This window comes from Megalops cyprinoides, chromosome 12 (assembly GCF_013368585.1).
Source record: "Megalops cyprinoides isolate fMegCyp1 chromosome 12, fMegCyp1.pri, whole genome shotgun sequence".
Taxonomy (NCBI): Eukaryota; Metazoa; Chordata; class Actinopteri; order Elopiformes; family Megalopidae; genus Megalops; species Megalops cyprinoides.
Genome location: NC_050594.1, coordinates 27366349 through 27391123, shown reverse-complemented (window position 1 = coordinate 27391123; position 24775 = coordinate 27366349). Strand labels below are relative to the sequence as shown.

General features: G+C 48.2%; 1 protein-coding gene across 10 annotated transcripts in view; it reads left to right on the top strand.

Moving 5' to 3' along the window:
* The window catches only part of mark3a (MAP/microtubule affinity-regulating kinase 3a), a 52574-nt gene that overhangs the window by 8540 nt on the left and 19259 nt on the right, over positions 1-24775 (top strand). For all 10 annotated transcript variants that reach the window (XM_036541651.1, XM_036541649.1, XM_036541650.1 and 7 more), the window contains exons 4-5: positions 20435-20483; positions 24569-24634. In XM_036541651.1, coding sequence (XP_036397544.1) covers positions 20435-20483; positions 24569-24634 — 115 coding nt within the window. The remainder of the gene's footprint in view (positions 1-20434; positions 20484-24568; positions 24635-24775) is intronic.

Here is a 24775-nt window from a genome sequence, read left to right as displayed (position 1 = left end):
AGCTTTCAGAGCAGCTGTCACACACATACAGACACACACACACACACAAACACACAGGCAAACTTGGCCCGACGGACCTGGATAATGTCACTCCCACATGTCTGCTACATCAGTGCTGTTACTCCGGTCGGTGTGAACAGAGGTCAGGGACATTTCTGTGAGGTGACACAGACCGTGACTTGCGGATGTCAAGCTCACCTTCTCCGTGGACACATTCCTCTCTGTCAGCTTCTGTCGACTTCTGTCACTCTCCCTATGATCCTCAACACAGGTGGCCCATAATGCATAGTGCTTAAGTGCTCAAATAGACACGCAGTTTTCTGAGTCATTTGTGAATTATTCAGCTAGAGTGATGATGGCTGGATCTAAAACTAACCTAACTGTTCTAGGTGACAATTGCACAGCGTTTTGAGTTAGAAGCCTGGTGGTGTCCTCTACCCAGTGGAAACCGAATTAGATATCCAATACCCCTGAAGCTAATGCTTAACTGTACACAACGTTGTGAGGACAGTGGTGTATAACTACGGAAATTAGAGCTTGACTATAGGATCTTAACCCTCTCTAGCACTGAGAATTAAGAGTCTGCTCAAGCGTATGTTTTTGTGCTTTATTGTTCCGTGGTGATAGTTTAGGTGATACAGCTGCTGTATGCGGTGCATTCTGGTAAATAAACAGGCATGTAACGGATGCCCCTGGAATGCGCACTGACAGGTCAGGTCCAGTCGTCTGGCCACTCACGTTATTCGAGCCACGGGGCCAGTGACCTCGTTTACATCACGGAGACGCAGTGGGACAAGGCCGGGGGGCTCGTTACACCCCTACATGTTTTAGTTGGGGGTTTTTTTTGTTTTGGAAGTTTTTTTTTTTTTAAAGACTGATGGTTTTAGGGGAATTCCCAGTGTCAGCGTTGACGTGGCCTGGGCTCTTCCTTTCAAAATCAGAGTCGGCACAGGGGACAGGGGACCGGACACGGCTTCACGTGATTCATTCATACGTATTGCTGGACCATCTGTTCCAAACCTCGCTGCCACCCACAGTTTGACTTGGGTTTGAAAGGAGCACATGGAACTCAGGCCTTTTGTTGACATTGACTTCCTTGTTACCCCCCCCCCCCCCCCCCCGACATAATTCGGCCCTCCTCTTCTGTTCTTCCTGCTGCCGGTCACATGAGCCCCCCGGTACCCCCTGCCCCGGGGGCCTGGAGGAGGCTGCGAGAGCGCAGCCCCTCTCTCCCTGCGTCCTCAGTGCAGTCTGAGGGAGTCTGACTCACCGGTCCTCCAGCCTCAGTGTGTGGGCCGCAGCTGCCGAGCCCGGGTTCAGCTGGAAAATTCCGCCGAGCCGCTCCTGAAAGGGAAGAACATTTGCTTTTGAATTTCACAGCGCCTTTTGGTCCGTACCTGGGAAATAAAAGCTGCCTCCCGGCTGTAATCGGCAGGAGTTGACTCGGGGGTAGAAACAATGGTGTCTGCCTCAGTTCAGCTGCTACCTTGAACACGCCGCGCTTTCTGCGGTCAGCAGTTCCTGCCGCCTCGCTTGGCGTCTGGGCGCTGCGTGCCCACTGGCCGCGGTTGTTTACACGCCCGGGGTCATTCTGCGTGCCCGTCCTCGGTCGCCCTCGCTCAGGTTCACCGCCGCCGCTGCAGGGGCGGGGTCACATGCGAGCGGTGGCCGTCGGCCTTGCCCTCCTGGCCCGGGACGCCCAGTGGCAGACTGCCATCAGATACTACGAGGGACATTTCCTTTCCTGTTTTTGCAGGGAGAGAGATGTGTTCTCTGAGCCGTTTGTTTTTCTGTTTTTTTGTTTTTTTTTTTTTTCCCCTCCCGGCGCACAGTTCTCTCAGCTCCCTGAGTCAGAGCGGCTCCTCCCCCACCCTCTCTCTTTTATCCCATCTCTCCCTCGTTTATCTCACCGTACCCCTCTTCCTCTCTTCCACCTCTTTCTCTTTTTGTTCCCTCTCTATCCCCACCCTCTCTGTTCCTTTGTGTCTCTCTCTTTTCCCTCCCTCCCCTCTGCTCGCTCCCTCTCCCTCTCCCTCCTCTCTGTCGGAAGGGAGCAGCTGTGGCGTGTAAACGGGCTGGACGGCACCCCAGATATTAGTCAGCGGTGCGCTCATATTTGCATGAGGATATTGTTTGTGTGGGAATGAAGGTTGTTTAGTATAGCGGCCTCGTCGATCGAGCGCGCTGGAGCCTTTTGTCCATTGTGCTGTTTGTTTTTTCAAAGAGGTCGTCCTTGGCCCTCCCAGGTGATTTTTTTTTTTCTTTTTTGTTTTCTGACGCATTAGAAAGTGGGGCTGTTTTCTCCTTGTCCTCTGATGACCCGCAGATAGATCCGTCTCCAGGCAGCATTCACACACAGCGTACTCAGCATACAGACTAACCCGCCCCCCTCCGCCGGCCGGCGTGAACGAGGCTACTTCCTGCCCCTGCCCCTGTGCCCTCGCTGGTGCTTGTTTTTAAAACGGCTCTTTCCAAAGATGTGATTCACTGGCAGGCCGGCCGCTTGTCACTCACAACTGGCGTGGGATCCCGTTTTCTACAGCAAAAAAAACATCCTGGGTCCCAAGAAAAGCTGACAGCATGACTGCGCCTGAAGGGCTCTGGTGGATCGGGTCTCTTTTTGATCAGATTTATTTTGTATTATGGAGCCCTGCAGTCATTTCCTTTGCCATTCGCTAACGGTAGGGGCTTGTTATGGCATGACATGTATCACGATAATTGGCGGAAAAAGCAGGGCATTTGGGCCTTGGATCTTTCATGTGTCACTCCTCATACTAAACTTGAAATCTTGAAAGATTGATGGCAGGAGCGGCTATGACTGCTATTGTAGCTGAAGCAAACCAGTAACACTGTGGCTCAGAACCTCTTCAACACCAGGGCATTACAGTGTCATTAATTAATGGACCGATTGTGAGGGAAGCTATTCCTCCTCAGAGTGCTTCACCTATTCTCTTTTCATATCCAGTCTCCAGCACCGCTGGCGAGTGTGTTCCTTGGCTCCCGTTTGGGGGTTATTTTTATGCAGCGTTTCTTGGGTGCAGGAAACTAGGTCACAGGTGCAAAGTCACTCCTTGAGGCTCGCAGCCCTATTGTGCATCTTGCCGCCCTCTCGTCCCGTTCAGCGAGGAGGGGCCACGCGAAATGTGCTCTAGAGCAGCTGTGCCTCTTTAAAGTCTTTCCTTAAAGTTCACCCCCCATTGGCGTAAATTACCTCGCTGCAAAGGTAATATACCTTGTTTTTGTGGCAGTGTGCTGCCAGGAGTTCGGCCCTCTGGCCCACACCCTGTGAGCCTGCGGCTCTTCCCCACCGCTCCTCTGTCCCAGAATAACATACAGCTCTTTTGTATTCTGCCCCAGTACGGCATAAGCTCTGTGCCGTGGAGGACCTCAGCCTCTCCCGATTCAAAAGGTAAGAAAAAAAAAAGGAAAAAAAAAAGAAATGACCGCAGTGAAAAGGGGAACTGTCAACAGCAGTGTCCCTGCCAGCAGTCAGCGCAGCCCCTTTCCTTCAGAATCAAAGCACCTGATTTTCTCTGCGCGCTCGTGATTTATTGTTCTGACGGCCCCGGAGCCCGTCCCCATCCTCCTGTTTATTAGCCGTCCGGAAGTCGGCCGCAGTCGAGCTCGCTCGGCTCAAAAACAAAACCTCTCTCAGACCGGAGCATGGCATGGTGTGGAGTCTCGCTGTTTTTCAGCTGTTGTGAAGAAGGCAGCCATTTTTTCCTAACCTGTCTTCAGTAACGAATTTGTGCATATTGTGTGCATTGAATAATTGGAAAGTGCTTGTCGGAGAGTGAAGAGTAGGTTTACCCAAATGCTGAGGTTAAACAATGTAGACTTGATCAGCATTGCAGTGTGAAAACAAGCTACTGTGGACCATAGAAACCGCTGCGTAAGGTTAAGGAGGAAGTGTTATTCCCAGTCTTGTTGAGCTTGTATCAGAGTAAAATCAAGGAGTTGTGTATCAGGTCTGACAGCGCCTGACAATCAGAATTCTAGGGATTTTTCCACTGTTTGAACTGGTACTAGGAAATAAAATGGATTTCTGAAGGTTTATGTAGACAACTACTATCTGCTTGGTAAAACAAGAAGCTAGCGTGGTAGTTAAATTGAAAATTCATAGTTAAATTAAAGGTTACACCTTGATGTGGTCATAGCAGCTGGTGCAAGGGCAGTACACTTTATTCAGGGATGTCAAGTATGCCTCGAACTGCATCCGGCAGGGAACTGCTAGTTTTCATATGGCCAAACTGTATTGCGGGGTTGCTTTTGACCTGCTTTTGACTCTTGTACCTTGCCAGGTACAAAGCAACGTGTGACATCGAGTGGGTGTTGCAGGGGAGGATGGAGAGATCTCAGCACACAGGCAGGAAATGGAGCTAAAAACTAAAAACCTGTGCTTCTAACAAGCATTAGTTAAATCATATAGACCTTCACAAAATACCCTATGGCTTATGATCTTTCATTGGCACCATGAAGAAAGATGACTTTCTTGTTAAAAGTACCATGAAATTATTTTCAATAAGACTGCATACAGCCCAAAGGTAAAAGTCGGGAAGGCAGATCTGTTTATTGGGAAATATTTGTTCTTAGGCACATTAAAGTATTGAGCATTTTATCTTTGTTTTGTCATCTGATTAACCTCAGAGCCATTCTTGTTGCTTGCTAGAATTGTAAAATATTCTCAGACATTTGCTGAAAAGTTCACTGTCATTTGCTGTCGACTCTGAGCTGCTGTTCCATTGTCTGTTTTGATTCAGGGTGCACAGTTTGTGGTTGTAGGTTTTCCGTTGGGCTCTGACAGTGGAAATGCAACTTAAGTGCAGACAGTGCAGAGAAAACAATGGCCAACACCAGCCATCACCCATAGAAACCTGCATTTCATTCATTTTATGTGGAATTTTGTGGGACATAACTGAAGTTGCGTTGCAGAAACAGAAACGTACACATTGCTTTAACTGTTGCATATGCTAAACACAGCTTGCACACACAGCACTGGAAAGTATATTGATGAAAAACTCAGATCTCAGGCACAAACTACTGAAATACTCCAGCTTCATACACATTCAACAAAATACACATACACACACACACACACACACACACACACACACTCATACGGCATGCACAAGTGCACATTTAGTCTCAAACTTGCACACACATTCATGTAATAGGTCACAACACACTGGAAAAAAAAATCACCAAGTAATGTTCAGTGGGCTATATCACTGGCCAGCAAAGTGGGCAGAAGCAGGGCTTGATTTCTGATGCTGAATTAGTGGCTCTGCATGTTAAACAAGTACAGGGCTCACCTTGTGATCGGAAACCATCCCTTAAAAATCTTGTGATGCTCCATCACAAAGAATTGCAGAAGAGCTTACGTTCACATTGAATCTCCATCAGAGGGTGCTTCAGCTGAATTAATGAATGGATCTAATTGTCATAATTGACCACTTTATTTAAAACCCCTGTCACACGGCAGCACAAACTGCCTTATCAGTTTTACCTCCCTGTCAGACCCACCATCACTTCAGTGTGAAAGGGGTCCACTCGCAGCCTAGCTGGAGCCTGGCAGTCCTCTTGAAACTGACTCTCGAAACGTCGCCTCCAAGGCCGTTTAAATCCAGCCACAGGCTGCCAGTTCTGCAGTGTGTATGGAGCTGGTGAATCACCAGGGTTCATATGATGAGTACAACTAGTACGTAAAATGATACATCACAAACACCACTTAACCAATCACAGAGCTTAAAACAGTTTGAAGTACTTCCTTAGCTGCCGATGTATTTTTCCATTCTTTTGTTCAAACATTTTGGTTAAATGTGCCATAAGATTGGTCTACAGTTTTGATGTACATTCGGATATACAATGACGTGCCACGGGCAAAATGTACCACAGTAGGAGTTTCCCAGTGTTTTGGCAGCATCAGTTGACAGTATTAACGGTGACCAGAGAGTAAAGCCAGCTTTTTAAAGCTGGCAGTTTGGCAGATTGGTTGATGTGGCTTGGTATGAAAAGAGCTTAAGAAATCAGAATCAAGTTTAAGCTTTTTAACTTTATGCCAACCATTTAAAAAGCCATAAGTCTTTGAAAATGAAATCTTTTTCTTAGCACAGGCATTTCCTAGCTGCCTGTCCTCTTAGGTGCAGACTGGGGGCTTGATATTCCTTGTTCTGCACCAAAGATAGGACCCCATTTCAGACCTGAGTGCTTACACTAAATCATCTCCTCTGAACTGAACTGTTGGGGATTTTTTCCAGTTTTTCCCAGTTTTCCATTTTCTCCAATTTAACAAACCCACATGATGCTATCTGGCTAGCATGTGAGAGCAAGCGTGAATACGTCCATCCCTGTTGGCTTATTCTATCATTTTAACGGTGCTTTCACAGCATGTTGACAGATGAGGCTCCCTGTCATGTCACATGTGCATGAATAGTACACAAACAAGCGTGCAGAACCTGCTTCATGTGTGCGAGCATGCACGTGCGCTCCTTCAGTGTGTGTGTGAGTCGTGCTGTCTCTCACATGTACGTGAGCGTGAAAAATCCCAACAGTAAGTGTGAGTGAAGTCTGCCTGAAATGGTGCCCCTCAACCACTTCTTGGATCTCTGTGTAAAAGGTGTCACCACTCAGGACTACACCAGATATTTTCAAGAGTTGGTATTTGTTTCTCGGAACATCTGTGTGTGTGTGTGTGTTTGTGTGTGTCTGTTTGGACGAGCCTGTACCGTTTATTCGTCTCTGTGATTGTGTCTGAGTTGGTACTTGTCTTTTTCATGTGTACAGTGCACTGAGTGAGTGCACTGGCGTGTTTGCGGGAGAGTATTGCTGTCTTTGTGTGTACGTTTGCCGTCACCGAACGTGTGTCTGTGTTGCCTGTAGAGGATTGTTGGTAATTGGCTTGAGTCAATACAGAGGCTTACAGGATTGCCACCAGCCCCTTCTGTTGTTCACACCTGTAGAACCCAGATGCCACCACAGTGTAGAGCACAGTTCTCTACCTGCCTGGTTCAGGCTAGCAGAGCTTCCTGGCCGTCACTGTGAATCCTTGTGCTATTTTCAGTGGATTTCCTCTTTCCGAGAGGCGTTCAAGCGTGGGAGTGGAGGGGTGGGGGAGGTGGGAAGCGAACGCATTCCTTTGACGGAGTGGTCTGTGAGGCACAGCCTCACGTGGCCGAGAGGAAGTGTCATACAGAGGGTTTTTTTTTTTTTCATCTCCGAGAGAAGCCAGGTGCCGCGCACCTGACAGCAGTGATGAATCATATTGCGGGGGCTTGCTGATTGTCACGATGCCTCGGAGGCAGGGTAGGTAACGCGGTGATGTTGCAGCTGACCTCGCGGGTGCACTTCCTCTCGGTATTCAACAGATGGTCTGCTGTAGGAGGGAAGGAGCCGGCCTGTGCGCACGCAGCTCCTTTGGGGTGTTCCTGATTGATCAGAGAGCGGTGCCATTTCAGGCCAGGGTCACCACTCCACTGAAGGTGACTGCAGGGTTTTTAATTGCCATTATTACAGCTGTAGACTCATCACATCATGCATTGAGCCTATGCAGGAAATTCTAAACTCAGTGGAAATGTGGAAATGTACATATGTGTTCATCTTCTTTGTGAACATTAAAGTGAGCAGTAAAGAAACAGTGCCACAAATTGAACCTTCGTCCCTTCAGAGAGGGTTCATAATGTTAATTCATCTCTGGATGTGCAGCTGAGTCCCTTAAAAATTTCTTCTTTCTTTATTTTCCCGAGTCCCTTAAAATTTGGCCTCTTGCAGTGCTTTGTGATTTTGAAGTAACGATGAAGTTTATTGGACAGTTTAGAAGAAGTCCAACACTGAATTGTTAATGTTCATGTTTTGTGTTGTTTGTGAATATTCTTTAACTTGTATAAATTATTTTGGCTTTACCTAAAGTCATATGGAAAACATAAGACCTTAAAATTGTGTGTCAATGTTGAAATAATTGGTAAGCACTAAAACTTGGAGCATTTACAGAAATAAGTTGATAGTGTAGCTCACAGAATAAAAAAGTACAAAGCATACATCTTGTGTTGTATTTTAGGAAAAATATCTACTGTATGCATATGAATGTACCTGATATGCTGCATTGTAATTGAAATCAGATGAGACGATTTCATTAGCATTGTAACCGATCATCACTTAGTCACTAAGACTGTTGTCCTTTTTGCCATTTGTATGAGAGACAGCGAACTGCATTTATTGTGCCATAATGGTACTTTTTAAACAAACACTGCCTCTAGTTAAATTAGCCACAGATTTTATCTACAGATATTTTGATATTAATAAAGAAACTAAGTGGAAAATAACTCCACATTCTTGTAGCAGACGTCCATCCTTTTAAAGCAAGCCATGAAGACCTTTGATAGCAAGTAATGGCTGTTGAACTTAGTTAGCCATGGTAGCTGTACATTTCTTCTCCGGTTTTCTTTTCTTTGTCCAACCGCACACTGCCACGAGATGTATGACTCTTTTAGTGTCACAGGGTTCGCACAGCCTGCATTAAACACGGCTAACATGGCCTCCTTCCACCCGAGTTCTCCCCGGCAACTTCCTGCCAAGGCGGCTCCTCGGCTCCTTTGTCTCGCACCCATTAATATTTCACAGAACTCTGTGTCAGCTCACGCAGAGCGGGGATGCTGGCGTTCCCGGGTAGGGCCTGGAAAAAGGAGGCCGGCGAGCAGGAGGGCTCTCACAGGGTGTGTCCTGCAGACAGGAGGTGGGAGGCAGGGGGCTCTGTCAGAAGCCCAGAGCCGAGCCACTGTGGGTCTCCTCAGGAGGCTGCGTGCAATCTCACAGCAGCATGAGTCTGCTTAGTCAGGGAGTGTGGTCACCCTGGTTAGCGGAGTGACAGGGATGATTTCCTCTGTGGTAGATGATATGAGTCGTTATGTTCTCCCTAACTCCCTTCCTTTCTCCTTCCCTCTCTCTGTCCTTCCCTCTCTCTGTCTCTCTCTCTCAGTTCGGTTTGCTTAGTGTGTTGGAAGGACCGAAACCCAGATGTTAGGCAATAAGATGGCAGCTCTGAGAGTTATTGCAGCAAAATTAAATGGAATATACTTGTCAAAGTGGTTCATTAATAGTCATGAATGCTGCAGTTTTTTCCTCACTAGTGTTTCAGATCATCACTTAGTGCACTTCATTAAGGGTGAGAATGCAGTTTAAGACCTAGAGCAAGGCTTTACAGCAGTGGCACATAACCTCGTAAATGGACATGACCTCCTACAGAACACACCGGTGGGGAAAGGGTGTGAGCCTGGGTCCTTCATCATGCAAAAGACACAAGGAGCGAAGATAAGGGCATGATTTACTGCTCTGAAAGGCGCAGATACCCCTCCTGTCTTACAGCTGAGAAGCAGTATGTGCTGGGCTGTGCCTTTGGGTTTCCTGATAGGAGGAGGAGGTCACCTGACCCTCAGGAAATGCACTGTGGGGTTTTGTGGAGGACTGTTTATTTTTGGACCAACATATGATGTTTAAAAAAAAAAGGCGCAGGGATTGTTTTATGAACTATATGTTTGCTCACGTTGGGAAGGCACTTTGGCGTATGCACAGAGAGAAAACGCAGGGTGTTGGGTCAACAGACTTCATTTTTGTTTTGAATGGATTGACTGTCTGTGTAAGAAAGTGGTCTTACTACAAGCTGGTGACTGACCTACACTCTTAATTTCCCCCAAAGAGAGCATTTGTTGGGTAGAAGGGGAAGTAGCTGTGTGTCATATAAATGAAGGTCTTCACTGTGGAAATGCTTCATTGTGGCTAGGCTAAGGTTTGGTGGTGATTTTTGATTGTGGTTTTTGTGTTTGTTTCTTTGCTTTGTGTGCTTATTTCTATTTGTTCATATTTTATTCATGCTTTAAGTCAGATGTTAAATAAAGGGTTTTACTGGTCTCTCTCTCCTCTTTGTTGCTGTGTACCGTTGGGTATTGTATGCACCTAAGAGAGGCTATCTGAAGAAGAGCGTCATGGCAACAGTAAATCACTTAATTTTTAAATGGATACAGCTGAAAAAAAAACAGCATGTGTTTCATAATTTACATTTCTGCCAGACAGCTTTATCCAAGTTGACTCTTGAGGCATTAGACGGCGTTACTCTGTGTATAGACATTGTGTTACCATCTATACATCACAGCGACATCACACTTCCTACAGCTAGCTATACTGACAGGAAGTATGAGATGAGAAGACAATAACACCATGGGGGAGACTGGGCCATTAGCCAATTAGGCATGTATAGCAGCCTGGGAAGATCTATAGGGACACTGGAGGTGGCCTGAACGTTATTTAGGTTATGGCAATGTCTGTGAATGGACAGGACATAAATGGCCATCTCACAGATACTTTACCTGTGTGGATAAGAAGGCAAAGGCTGAAATGTTCATGGACACAGTGGAAGTGGCTTCTCTCAGTCTTTTCATATTAAAAGAGTTGTTTCAACCCGAAAACACATACTAAAATATAGTCATATTCCAACTGTTGTTTTTATCATCTACATAGTGCCTAGTACTTGTCCTTGAGAGCAACTTGCCTCCATTGTACTGATGTGCACATATGTACCCAATAAGAGCAACATGACCTTCCTTCATGGTATTCACTTGATACTGATCAGTCATTCCTAAAACCAGCATTACATTGCATCTGCTGTTGTGCACTTTGTGTGGAAATTTGGCTAACTCTGACCGTCACGGAGCTTCAGTCAGCTCTACAGGCCTGTCTCACAGAAACGCAGAGCATATGGTGCTACAACTGGGCCAACACATGGCGCCTCTCTGGGTCCACTCTCGGTCCCTCCTGATCCCGACCATGCCGGCCGCCGTGTAGCTGCGCTCTGCACTTTTCAGAACCGGTTAGGGGCAGATTGAGGTAGATTGAGCAGGAATTGCTAAAAGCAGAATGGTATTTTGAAGAAACGCTGATAAGCGTCCAGAGGGAAGGAGAAAAACAGTGTGAGATTTACAGCTGTGAAGTCGCAGCGTGCTCTTAAGCGTAATGATAGGTGAGCTAATGACAGTGAAGGAGCTCTCTGGCTAGTCCAGCTCTGCCACTCCTTGAGCGGAGCCGCGTAAAGCGGGGGCTTGTTTGGCAGGATAGTGTCCTCTCAGACACCTCCAGGACAGGGAGTGGTCCCCCCATGGTCCTGCTCACAGGTTTCCTCAGCAACCCCAGAAACCCGGGTGTGGGGAGGCCGTGCGCCCTCAGGGCTCTGAGCGGGCACCTTTTTGAGATGATTCACTGGGGCCCACAGATACCGGAACAGATGGAGTGCAGTCACACTGCACACACCTTCAGCGCTGGGAACAGACAGAACACACTATATTAGACTCACTGCCTCAGAGCTGCAGTAGTGCACACAGTCTACGTGTAGCTTATGATTTTCATTTTTTGTACATAAATTCTCTGTCTTGGATATTCATCCTCCAGAGGTCTGGTAGATAATTTTGGAAAGCGGTGTGATCGCACTAGCGTCTGCACCCGTTTGCAGCTGTGTGCGGGGGTTGCGCCTCCCCTCCCCCCTCTGTCCCCTCTGACACTCACACCCCTGCCGCGGTTTCCTGTATCTCAGGGTGTCAAGGGTGTGACTCTACTACGAACTGCTCTGAAAGTGGACTACGCAGCAGTGTTTGCTATTAAATCACCCAGCAGAAGGTGGAAGGCACAAAACGTTCGATCACGTTGGGCGTTCACCTGATGACAGCGGAGTCACATTCGAGTGTGTTAATTAATAAGGCTTGGCTTGACATCCACGAGCTGCAGAAACCCGCGCCGGCTCTCTCTACCCCGGTTCAGGTAACACACGTGCGTCGTTAAAGATGCTGGAGAGCACAAAGGACATTTAAAAGGCACTCGGAGCAACTGCTGCCTCAGCATCATAATGTTATTGGTTTAAATAATTCAGTGACGTGCACAGCACTGGCACACGTGCGCACAGCCTCACACACACACACACACACACACACACACATACACAGGTTCAGGGAGACCTCCCTCCTCTGACTGCAGAGCTTACAGCGGAGTGTGGGCGGAATGCTCTGATGATCCATAAAATCTTTATTGCAATAAAAGCATCCTGTTTTCCCAGGCATTTTGAGCATGCCTGCGTTCCCCACCCCCCACCCCGTGGCGTGGAGAATGAATCCAGCTGATCACCTGGAAGCATGTAAGAGTCCACCGAAGACGACCGTCACGTGTCACAGTGGGGAACATGGTCAGAACAAATCAAACCAGGCATGTGACGATGCACTTAAGCGCCTCGTATTACTGAGTCACCCAGAGGCAGGCCTGAGTGGAGTTTAGGTCAGGGGGACAGGATCCGGGGGAAGGCGGGGGTTGTTGTGTAGGTGGTGATTTTTGAAGGTGATCAGTGTGTAAGCCCATATTCACTTGTACTCTGATGTCACACATGGGGAGAGGTATTGTTCACGAACAGAAGCACACAACCTTGAAGTATAAAAATACAGCGTGCTCGTTATTAGTGGTCCCTTCCCTGTTTGCTGCGTGTGGGCGTCAGGAAAGCGACCCTGTCTGCACCTCCTCCGTGCTCCTCGGTCCACCCCCCCTCCCCCCGACCCGTCCTCCACTCACATGCGCCGTGTGGGTCTGCGTCAGACTCCCGCCGCTGACGCACGCACAGTCAGGTGTCATTGAGAAGCCGGCAGCGGGAGTAGCGGAGGCCTGCGTCCTCGCACTCTCACCTGTTTGTGCTTATCACCGTGCAGGCTGCACTGACAGAGCCGAACAGCGAGAGAGAGGAAGCTCTCACCGCTCGTCCTGTCCCGAGCCTTCTTCCCAAGGCCTCTCTCGCTGCGGGTCCACGCCACAGGGCTCCGCCCCTCTCGGTTTGCTCCCTCAGGCGCCCCCCCCCGGGAGAGGTTTCGGGGTTTGTTTCCGCGGCGAGACTGCGACCGGCCGCTCCACAGGGCCGATCGCGCCCAGACCGCAGCATTCCTTCTCCTGCAGCTGTCCTGCCAGAGTGCGTCCAGCGCGGGGTCACCCCGGCCCCGGAAACCTGCGCGGGGGAGGGGCACCACCTCGAGCCGGCCAGGGGCGTGCCTCGGCTCCGTGTGACCTCTGCAGCTGCGCCCCACACCCTGCCTGACAGGGAGGGAGGTGTTCAGTAACTCCCCAACGGGAGTATTGGCTAAGGCCAAAAACACCGCTCACAGAAAGTGCCTGGAGCACTGGCCATGTCTGTTTTATGTGATGTCTTCAGTGTTTATTTAGTCATGGAAAGAAGGTAGATTAAGGAAGGAGACAAACCGAGCCTTTACGTTAACATCAGCTCATATCACTTCTAGCTGAAGGGATTGGCAGTTTTTGTGAATTCAGGAACATCAGTGTAGACGTATTCCTTTGTTCACAGAGATTTACAGCTCTGTGAACCTCTACACCTTTCTGTGCGATTCCATTTTTGTGCTCAGACTTAAGAAGCAGAGGTCTGAACACCAGCCTCTTCTACAGTGAAGAGCATTGCTTGTGGTTTGTAGCCATGCTAACACCACTCCCATGCTGAAACACAGGCATTTCTGTATGTAGGTGAAAAGGTCATACCAGTCCTGACATGCAGATGGCTGAATGTCTGTTTGAGGCTGTCTGGGTTTCCCACAAAGCCAGAGTTCAGTGTGTAATTAGTCCCCGTTTATTAGATGCTTTGGTGTCGGATCAGCAGCAGGCGTCATCTGTAGGGAAACGGGAAGTGGGCTTCGGTGATGTCACTCGCCCAGATCCTGGGCTGCCGGTGGAGACAGGAGATCAAAGACCCGTTTCTGCGATCACCCATGTCTGGTTGGTTCAAAGCAAATTTAGAAACCAATGGTGCCCGTAGACACTGGGGAGGGGACTGGGGGGGGGTTGTTGTTTTGTAGATTGGGTTACTGGTTTAATGTTCAAAGTCACAGACGTGTTTTGCAGCTAAATATAGATGTACATGTTCTCTTGTGGAGGGAAACCCAACCCCACCCCAAGCACAGAGGAACGGCTACTGTACTACAGGACGACACGCCATGAGGTGGAAGGAACTCACGGGCACACACCCACAGCCAGCAGCCAATAGCGCAATAAAGAGTCTGCAAGGCCTTCGGTCTCTGCCCAGCCCCCATCTATGTCTTTGTGTTTGCTTTAATTTACGTACCCAGTCAGTATCCATTGAGTTAAAGGACAAAACCCAACACAACAAAGCAGAGGGATATCTGTGCAGGGTTACACTGTGACTGTGTCAGTATTGCACTGTCTCAAAAGTGGCTTCCTCAGTTCATACAGTTACCTGTCTGACAGGATAATAACCTACAGAAGCATTAAAATGGACATTATCCTGGCCATATGCTAGATCACTAAGGCATAGCAACCTTCCACAGATGATTTTAACTGTGAGCTAAGCATCCCTCTTTCAAATCACAAGGAAGAGTGAGCCCGTAATCACTGGCCCCAGATCAGCCTTGTTGTCCAGTATTTTAGGGTTAAAGTGAAGATTACATCAAGAAATCCTAGTCCAGGAGCATAAGGAGGCCCCCTCTGTCCAGACACATGTATGGCATTAAAACAAATGTTATATGACTTGCAGCTATATAAGTTAGTAAATAATTTAATCAAACAGTAAAGAAGTAACAGGATTTAGGCCACATGTGTGTAAGTTTTCTGGGTGGTGTATAGAAAGCTGGCTGGGCAGGCCTTGTGTGTAGGCAGGCTGGGAGCTCGCAGCGTGAGGTCAGGCTTGAGGCTCATGGGCTGTGTGGTAATGGGATCTGAAGGGGCTGCTTGTTTGGCTTGTCTTCAGTAGGGGAGGGGGGCGTGAGAGCCGGGTGGAGTGTGTTTTCGAACGCCCTCGCACAGGAGCCCCAGATTAAATCAGAGCATTACCACGCTTGTGTGGTGCCCTCAATGCACAGAGGTGACGGTCTTTTTTTCCCTCCTGGTGCCTCTCTCTTGCTTTGGCCTTCTGAGTGTTTTAAGAGCTCTCTGTCTCTGTCTCTCTTTTGGCCTGTTTATACCAAGCTGCGAACCCATTCATTTCCTGGGTTCCCCCCCTGTTTACACAGGACCACCCCAGTCCCTGTTTTGCCAGTCAGAGTGTGTGAAATGATTAGAAAAGGATCTGCTAAGTAAGCTGAGCTCCATGCCTCTCTTAAATTACACAGTTTGGTGAGGAAAAACCAAAATGTCTGATGAAGAGCCCTTATGTCTGATAATGTCACTGAGTTCACAAAGTCATTTTAGGGAGGACATATGTATGTATGAAGTACCCCAAAAAAGAGAAAAACCGCAAAGGTCCTATGTGCCTCTTTTCCCCATCATCCTTTTTCTTTTCTTGTTGACAAAGTTATCAGTTTTAGCAAACTATTTGTTGGCCAGCTAATACACTTTGCTAGACTGATAGCTTGCAGTCTCGATTGATTAAAATTTCATGCTCTCAGGGTTTGTGGAACATTGAGTTATTACGACAGTTGCCTTTAGGATACAGGACTGCAGTGACATACAGAAAAATGCAGTAGCCTAGACATTTTTGAGTCGATATGTTTCAGGCTTGTTTTTTATGTTGTTTTCTGTGTCAGTTAGTGTGGTGCTAATCTGAATCCAGTTCCCCACAATATTGCAGCCCTCGGTTTGAGAAGCATTGGTTTACTTAATTGAATGGAATCATGAGAAATTCTGAGAAAGGAATCAAAATTGACAGTAATTTTAGGTGTAGGGGCAACCAACAATAGAAGAATACTGGTCTGTAAGTGAGGCCTGCACCATATAGAAATAATGAACCTTGGGGATCCCCTTGTACACTGAAGCAGACCTGGGAATTTACCCAGCTCCAGGGCATGGTAGCGTTCAAATGTCTCAAAACCCCGGAATACCCGTTTACAACGCAGGCAGACCCAGGAAATCCCAGGAAAAGCCCAGTTTCCCAGGCCAGTGTAAAAGGGGTGTCTCTCTTTCTCTCTCCCGCTCTGTCTCCAGCTGGCTTGGTCACTCTCTCTGATGTTGAGGAAATCATAAAAACAACTCTTGTTACCAGCAGCCCTCTGGTCTAATAAACCAAAGTGGATGTGTGGTAATGGAGCTCCAATCGAAGGAGTACTGACTCAGTGCCTGGGTGCCGTACAGTGAATCTCTGGCCCCTGAACAGCGCCAGTATATAACTCCTCGGTTGAGGTTTTGTGATGGGCTGGGAGGACCTTTTTACCCCAGTGTCCGGAGCAGAGTAGCCTGCCAGGTGGGGTGAGGCACTGATGAATTGTTTGTGTGTTAGCTGTGTGTACGGGCCAAGTGCATGGAGATAAGGGAGTCACCCAGGCGTAGTAGCATCCATTCTAATTGTGAAGTGTCCTGATTGCAGTTCAGAGATTGCTGCGATTGTTCATAGTGACCCCTATATCAAAAGAGCTGGCGCTGAAATTTCGTTCCCGATTCCGTTAATCTCAGGATTCTTTGAGATTCATAACCATGCAAATATTTGAGGGTTCAGGGTATATCTAGGTTGTCCCTGTGGAATTGCACCACTTTTCATCATAGGCGTTTCTCTCTAAAGTCAGCTGTCCGTGACAGTAGCTTAGCAACCAAAGGTAACAAAGCTCAGTAGCATAAGTGAGCATATGAATGTCTGCTACAGATCGTGAGGTCACAGCCTACAAACAGAATAGTGCAGTTTGGTCCCCGGGTTGCGGACTTTGGTCTTGGGGTACAGTCAGAAACGCACAGCAGACCCAAAACCGAGCCACCAGCTACATATGTAACATATACAATGCATAATACATATTGTCTCAACATCACTGTTGTGTTGGAACATGTTGCAACATAATAATGCTGTATTATCAAAATGGTCTATTTCTATGTTAGATCAATAATAAATGCCTGATGGTGAGGGTTGAGAGGGTGTCTTATGTCAGTGGTAATACAGAGGTAAAGATCATAGTATCTTGAGGCAGTTTGGACAGCAGGGCTATTTTGACAGAGGGTCAGAACAGCCCTATCAGCAGACTTGAGGAGTACAGCAGTCTCCGAGCTGGACGGTAAAAGCCCATAAAGGAAGTTTGCATGCAGTAATGAAGCACAGGCTGGGGCGGTCGTCGGGGAGGGGGGGCCCGTCCTTTCCCATCTGATGAAAGATTGATGAGTAGGGCACGGGGTGGGCAGAGAGCCGCTTTTAAGAGAAATCAATGACAAAATGATGCACTTAGTTTTCGGTGCCAGTCGGATCAAGCCTAAAGAGGTTGGATCTCCCGTGGAGGAGTACTTATCTCCTCACTTTGAAAGCCTCGGCAGCGGGCCGCGGTAATGCAGGAACTTAAACAGGGAGGCAGTCTGCCCCCATCCCGTCTACCCATCCTGCCCCCCCCTTCAGCTTTTCGGGAGATTAGCACGTTTCAGAGCCAGACTGTGCAGCCCTTGATTGTCTCCACCTGGCATCAGAGGTAAGATAACGGGCCAGCCGATTGGCATCTCATGGCCAATCTGGCGTTAAGGAGCGGTTTGGGGGGGGGGGGGGCGGCGACCTTCTCCCGTTCCCTCAGACTCCTGACGTCCGACAGGGAGCAGTGCCGCCCCGATCATGACTGTGAAAACTGATGAAGGGGCCGTTTTTTCTCTCTTCATCGATTGTTGAGCATTAATGAGTCGATTGTGAGATTGCGTGCAGGAAGTAGGGAGAGAACCTGAGGACAGATGGAGTGCACGCTGGCAGGTGATGCCCTCTGCAAAGCGCTGACTCCCCCCCTCCGGACGTCAGGAGGCCTGCGTCAGCGCCGGGGGCCGGGGGCGGGGTTTGGCGTCTTTGGAGGCAGACGAGTACGCGGAGATGAGGCAAGCAGACTCCATATTCGCCCCAAGGAATATCTTCTGTGAAGCGAGCGAAGGAGACATTTGTGTTGAGAGTTTCGGTTGCTCGGCGAGTCCTCCTGTGTGTGTAACTGTCTTTTATCACTGTGGTCAGGAATGGAAATGACTCCCAAGCAGAGATTGTGCCATTCCAGATACCATCACTGCCTGTCTAATGTAAAATTCACTGCCTAATGTGTTTTGCGTAAAGCAAATGTAAAATGATATTTTACGTTTCCTGTAATATTGTACTGTATTTCCTAATTCTCTGTGAGGCATCCTGAATAAGGATATGTACCATAGATAAATGTGTAAATGAATACCCTCAGGGCATTGTGTTTGTGGACTGAGGGAGGGTTATTTTTGTCCCGGCTGAATGACTGCATCGCCTCTGATTGACACCTCCTCACATGCTCCGTGCAGTTCTGTTTCCCCCCTGTGGGGCGGAGCTGGAATTCCACTCCCCAAGACATCTCCCACATCTCCACGGCGTGCCCGCGCGGTCATGTGTTTTTCCAGTGCGGGGTCACATGATTCTGTGTCAGCGGAGCGTGGTTGGACGCCGCTCGGGGCGTGTCAGAGTGGTCAGGTCACACGCGTGTGTGTGTCTGAGAGCGTGTGTGTGCGAGGGGGTCTCTGCTCCTCTCAGGGACCCCAATCCCCCCCCCTCCCTCGGCACTGTTGGCCTCCGCCCTCCTGGCCTCACGCAGGGCTTTTCTTTGGAATGGGCATTGGTAGAGGTTGCCGAGACAGCCACTCGCTGCCCATTTGAGCTGCCTGCCCAAACCGGGAGGAGCTGGTAGAGAGAGCCCCAGCTCGGGTGGGTGGATCTGCCATGTCTTTATGCGGCGCCCAGATCGCTCTCGGTACTATTTTTACCACGGTGTGTAATTCATAAACGCTGGCGATGAGACCAATCCGCACGCTCCCGGGGTCATTATGTAATTGTTCAGAGAGACGTCACCCACCGAGACTGTGAAGCAGTGTCGTCTTCACGTTGCCATCCTCTGTAAGCGGGGAATTTTGTTTAATGTGCAATTAAGTGGAATTTAGCTTCCCTTCATGTCCAGAAAATAATAATGTGATCATTTTTATGAGCTGGTAAATAGGTAGAATTATTTTTGAGCATTCGCAAAGCCGCATACATCTAACAGATACATGAGCCGCGGCTCCAGAATTTATAAAACCGAGAGATGTTTTTCGAGTTCAGTGAGTCACCTCACAGCACAGACGTGGTTTCTATAGAAACGGCAGAGTAGTGATTGATGTCACAGCTTCCCATGGACCTGCCACTCAGCAGGCCTTCATACTTCAGTAAAATGGCCTCGTACAAGTTGAAGTCCAGTATTTCAGAAGGGAGAACTGCAAGCGTGTATATTCTCTCTATTGCTGTTCTACATTATGATGTTGGACCTGGAGTCTTTCTGTGTACCTGTTTGGAGATTTTTTGGTTTGTCCCCACATGGCAGTTCTCTGCCTCTTGAGCTAAGGAGGATCACTTGGAGGCTTAGAGAAGTATAAGAATTTTATGAGTGCTGGTCATGATTTTTAACTGTAATCAGACAGTCATCTCATGGATCTGTCTCTTAACCGTGATTGTTATAGTGGATACATATTCATTCATGCTACTGAAGAGACATAAAATTACATAGTTGTATGTACAAAGCTAACAAAAAATTTACTTGTCTAAAAAGCTGATAGCAAGTCAGGGTTGACTCTGCTTGAAAGTGTTGGGCAAGTGTAGTGCCTATCTCTGATTGGAATGGGGTGCTTAACAGTGTTATTCTAGCCCTCACACGCGCTGGCAGACTTGTGTGGTTGATGACAGTGGCTGCTCTCTGTCCTATTGAAAGGCAGTCGTGCAAAGAATGGTTATCTGTCTGCACCAACGTCCCCCTAGTTTGACCAGGGGCCTTCTTCCCTGATCAAGTTCTTAGCATTCCCACCTAATCAGTCTGCATGTTGGATGCCGTGTCCAGCGTGAGAGAGAGGGAGGCTTCAAGTGGGGCCGGAGGAAGTTCCTCAGGAAGTCACTGGCTGGGAACTCTCCATGACCTTTGACCCACTCTGTCTTCCCCTTCTGTTGCCAAACAACTTTTTCTTTGTGTGCTTTAGCATACTGGCAGCCAGTTCATACCCCAACATGGACAGAATCCGTCAGCCGCCGCATAGACCAGCACATACATTGATTGAAGAATCCACCCCAAAACGATATGCATAGTACAACTTTTGAGTGGAAATGCTTGTGACAGTTGTGAGTGTCGTGAGTGAATTTTCAGAGGCAGAAGTGACAGATTACTCCACCCACAGAACATATCAGAAGCAGTCTTCTTTGTAGCTCCTCTTACCCCGATACAGTGATATTATAGTGGCACACCTGTTAAACGTATTGTTTCAGATTTTTCTGAAAGCAGTAGTACATCTTAAAATTATACAGCGTAACTGTAGACTTTCATGTGACGTTCTGCTGGCTAATGTGTCAGTTTCAGGCACCTTATTTCTTAGTCCCCATAGTTTCCTGTCACAACCAGTGTTCTTTTCATTGTGTGTGTATGTGTAATCTTTTTCCTTATGTGTCCTTTTGTCAAATGTGTTGAAGTAACATCAGTATTCTTTTCTCTTGCAGCTTTTCAGGGAAGTAAGAATAATGAAGATCTTAAACCATCCAAATATAGGTAAGTAGTGATTTCCATACTGTAAAGTTTTAATGTTTAGTTCTGGTTATGGTGTGTGTTTGTGTGTATCAGCTGATCTTCTGCTGATACTTAGTGATAAATTGGGAATCCTGCTTGGAATCTGTGATTTTCCACTGGGTCTCTCCACGCCCTACAGAGACCTCCCTCCACTTCGCTGTCCTTCCTGGAGCGCAGAGATTTCCCTCTGCTATCCTGTCCACTCAGCTCTGCAGGGAGCCCCCCACCCGTCCTCCCCATTGATTCCCTATTGTTTTCCCACCGGTGGTGGTCCGATCCCATTCACTGGGCCAGGCCCGGCGCAGGAGCACAAAAGGCGGCCTGTGTCACGCTTTGTGTGTGCGTCATTGTTGCGTCCCGCGGTCATCTGACAGCCCCTCACATGCCTCTGGCCCCCCTGTCTGCGCCTTGTCGCCCCTCCCTTCCCTCAGCAGGCTACCGTCCACTCCCCCCGCTCCAGGAACCCTGAACAAGGCGGGACAGCTGGTGCAGGGATTGGGAGTGTGTTAAGAGACAGGGCACAGGCCGTAAGAGTATGCATTGCTGCGCGCTTGGTGCAGATCACCTGCGGCACACTTGGTGGGGGTGCCAGCCTGCAATCGCCCTGCAGGGTCAGCCCTCACAAAATCTGGGAAATGGGCTGTGAGCTGCACCTCCCACTGTGGCGTCTGAGCTATGAGTAATGCAGTCCCACAATGCATTGCTGCAGCTGGTAAACCAGCTTGAAAGACGGCCGCGATGTAGGTTGTCCGGTGTAATGCGTTTGTTTCCGTTTCTTTACATCCTTAGTCCTGTTTCTGGATACCGATGATGTACTTACCTACCCCTCTTCTACTGATAGTAAAGATATGAAATGAAATTAGTTAAGCAGGATTCACTGTTAATAATAATGGCTGGGGGTGGAGGATGAAAAGCTGATGACATTTAATTTCCAACACATTTATAATCTGATTTCCTTTCTGAAAATTTCATTTGTGCCTTATTACTGTCATATTCTCGAGATTATCGTCAATAGCCTCCTCTGCGCTAAGCCTGTGAGCTCAGCCATTCCCTCTGTGAGCCGTTGTATCACCTTAGATCTATTATTAAATGTGCACGTGGCTAACGCTGCCTTGAACGCGGTTGTTAACACTCTACCCAATTAGCATTATCTTGCTCTGGACACAGAACAGATGCGCAAAGAGGGGATAGCTGCGAGGCATGAGCGTGTTGACAAGATGGTATAGCTGATGACAGCCTGCCTGGTGTGCGCAAAGCAGCTCTGTGATTGATTGCTCTGGCCTGGGCTGTAGCAGAGCTCCCTGGATGCTGTCTCTCTCACTCAGCTTCCTCCTCTCTGCTGCCCCTCATAGGATGACATGATGTTTGTTTGCTATGAGCTTGTAGACTTTTGTGTTGGAAAAATCGGGGTGAGGTTGTCCGTCAGCTCCCCCTTTAAGACAGATGAGCTGTACAGAGTGGGCCACGAGGTGCTGGTAGCTGGGTGCTCACAGACACTGCAGTCTGGGCAAGTAAAAGGCTTGGCAGTTGGTCAGATATGAGCAGAGGAGACACGCTGCTGGTGTGAGCCCCGATAATATCACCTCTTTTTAAATGAAAGGACCAGTGACAATACGAGTTTCTACCTCACAGCGCGGGCCGGTCTGGTGCTCAGAGCAGGGGTTTCCCTGGGTGCTGTTTGTGCTGTCAGCCTCAAAGAGAAGGGGAACATTGGATTAGCTGTGTCTAGCCGTGAGTCCCTCTCACCAGCTTTAGGTTAGAAGCCATACCAGACCCTCCACGGAGAACACATGACTCCATCTGCTCTTTGCCCGACTGCCCGATTCTGTTATGTCAGCCTTGTGAGGGTGACATTCACAGCGGGACACATTAAATCCCAAACACAGGGGGGCGGCACCATGGCAACGACATAGGCCCCATTTCCCCTACATGTTGTTTTGGAGCTGGCGTGAGGTAAGCCAGGCTTACCAGCCATATAGAAGGTCTGCTTCAGTCAGCTGAATGCTGTGACTATACTGAGTGCTTTAGTAGTAATGACACTGCTACTGTTAACTACTGCTGTTATTTGTAGCAAGTACATCTTGCTTTGTTTGTAGTCTGTAGAGCAAGCTCTTGTGGTGGGTTTCATTGACAAAAAGGAATGTAGGCAGCATTCCATAAAAACATTGTCCAAGATATTTCATTATGTCACACATGTTAGTAGGAGGATAATTAACAGGCCAGCAGAATAAACTGCTTGATGCTTGGGCTGCATCTTAAGGCCATCTGGCCGTTCAGTGGATCTGAGCCTTGAGTGGTAGTGAGAAATGCTTTCTGTCCGCTGAATGAGCAGGTGAATTGCCCGCTGTTTTTGATTGCTCGGCCTTTATGCCCGCATTATCTCGGTTAACAGCACAGTCGTCACAATGTGTGATGCAAGACCTGTCACATGGCAGGTCGGTAAGGGTCACCTGTGACTAGAGCTGATCATTTGGCCCCCAACAGTAACACCATCACTACAAGCCAAAAGTGGGCACACCATGAGGACAGAGAAAAGAGGACAGGCTTGGCCGTGAGTGTCTGAAGTCTCTCTTCACATCCGCATTACGGGCATGAAAATACCACTTTCCAGTGGTCTTAAAAAAGGAAACGCAGGCTGTAGACTGATCATTCTACTCACCATTCCCTCACTGAAGTGGTTTCTCCCATGTATGTGAACCCCCCCGCCCCCATCAGCGCTGTCTGGCAGAGAGGCAGGAAGCAGCTCTGTAAATAAAAGATGATTGTGGTACTTTAGGAGGGGAGCGACTGTCCCTCCTCGAGGCTCTGAGCCGAAGCGAAAGTAAAAGCGAAAGTAAGAGTTTGGAGTGAGTACGTCTGCGGCTGGTGCTCGCGTGAGGACTCTGATAGCGAGCACCACGCTGGCTCTGTGACAGCCCATCTCGTCCCCCTATGAACAAGAGCATGTCTCCGTGCCCCCTCTGGCCCTCGAAAAGGCAGGTTGAAAGTAGTGGAGTGGTGTAACTGACACATTCCTTTGAGGGCTACACAGGGTATAACAAAAGAGCTGTGCAGCGCTGACAGGGCTCATGTCTCCTGTCAGAGAGAGAGGAATACATGTACAGTACAATCACTGCGGTGTGGTGGGGAGCAACTTGTTCATGACAGAGCAGGGACTGTTGATGCGGTCGTACTTTGTTAGTAGGGCTCCTTCACGCAGTGCATACAGGAACAGAGCTTGGTGAAATGGACTCATAATCAGAAGTTCACAGGTTTGTCTCACAGCCGAGGCACTGCTTTTGAACCCCTGTGTTATCCTAAGTTATCCTCAGCTGTGTAAATCCAGACTGGAAGAGAGACAATAGATGTAGCTATGAAAATCAACCTGGATACAGGCATTTTCCAAACAAACACATTAGCGTGTAAAAGGTGGAAGGCATGTTAGCATTGCAGGGACCCTTTGATTGAGAAAGTAACACTTCCTGTACTCCATTAGCAGATTCTTCTCCTGGGGTATCCACATGCGTTTCATTACACAGTTACACAATGGTGTATTGTCATGTGACCAAGGACACAGTGTTCCTCTGCTACTCTTAAAGCATTCACTTTCAGTAACTGGAGAACACACAAGTAGATTTCAACAAGAGATTAAGAATTCAGTGTGTGAATTTCTAAACCTTCCACACTTGTGTTGATTATTTGGGTTTGGGTTCAGATCACAATTCAGACATAATTCCATATTCTGGCAACCGGCGTTCAGGGCTTGCTTGTTCCACCTTTGGTACAGTGATTGACAGGACCCTTTGGCAGTCTCACGCTGAAGTGAACCTTTTCTCATTAAATCCTCCTTTATATTGGACCTTAGGAATGTCTGTTTTCTTAGTGCCTGTGGGTGATGTTCCTTTGATCCTAATTTCCAGACTGTTTACTAATTGTGCTCTCAGACGACACAGGAGTGCCAAGATGTGGCTGGGGAAAAGGGTTTAATGAGGGGAAAAAAACATTAACTTTACGCCTTAATGAAGATGTCAGCATGCTTTGAACGGCTTCGTCATGTAACAGAGTCGAACTCTCTACTCCTTTTGCAGTGAAGCTGTTTGAGGTCATTGAGACGGAGAAGACCCTGTACCTGGTAATGGAGTACGCCAGTGGAGGTGAGTGGGTTGAACCAGCCTAAACCGGCGCGGGTCTTCACATGCTTCAGTGAAAAGCAGAAAGGTTTGGAAGCCCTACCCTCAACACTCTGCACGCATGCCACTTTGTTGTGTCTGAGTATGCCAGCTTTACCCCTGCTG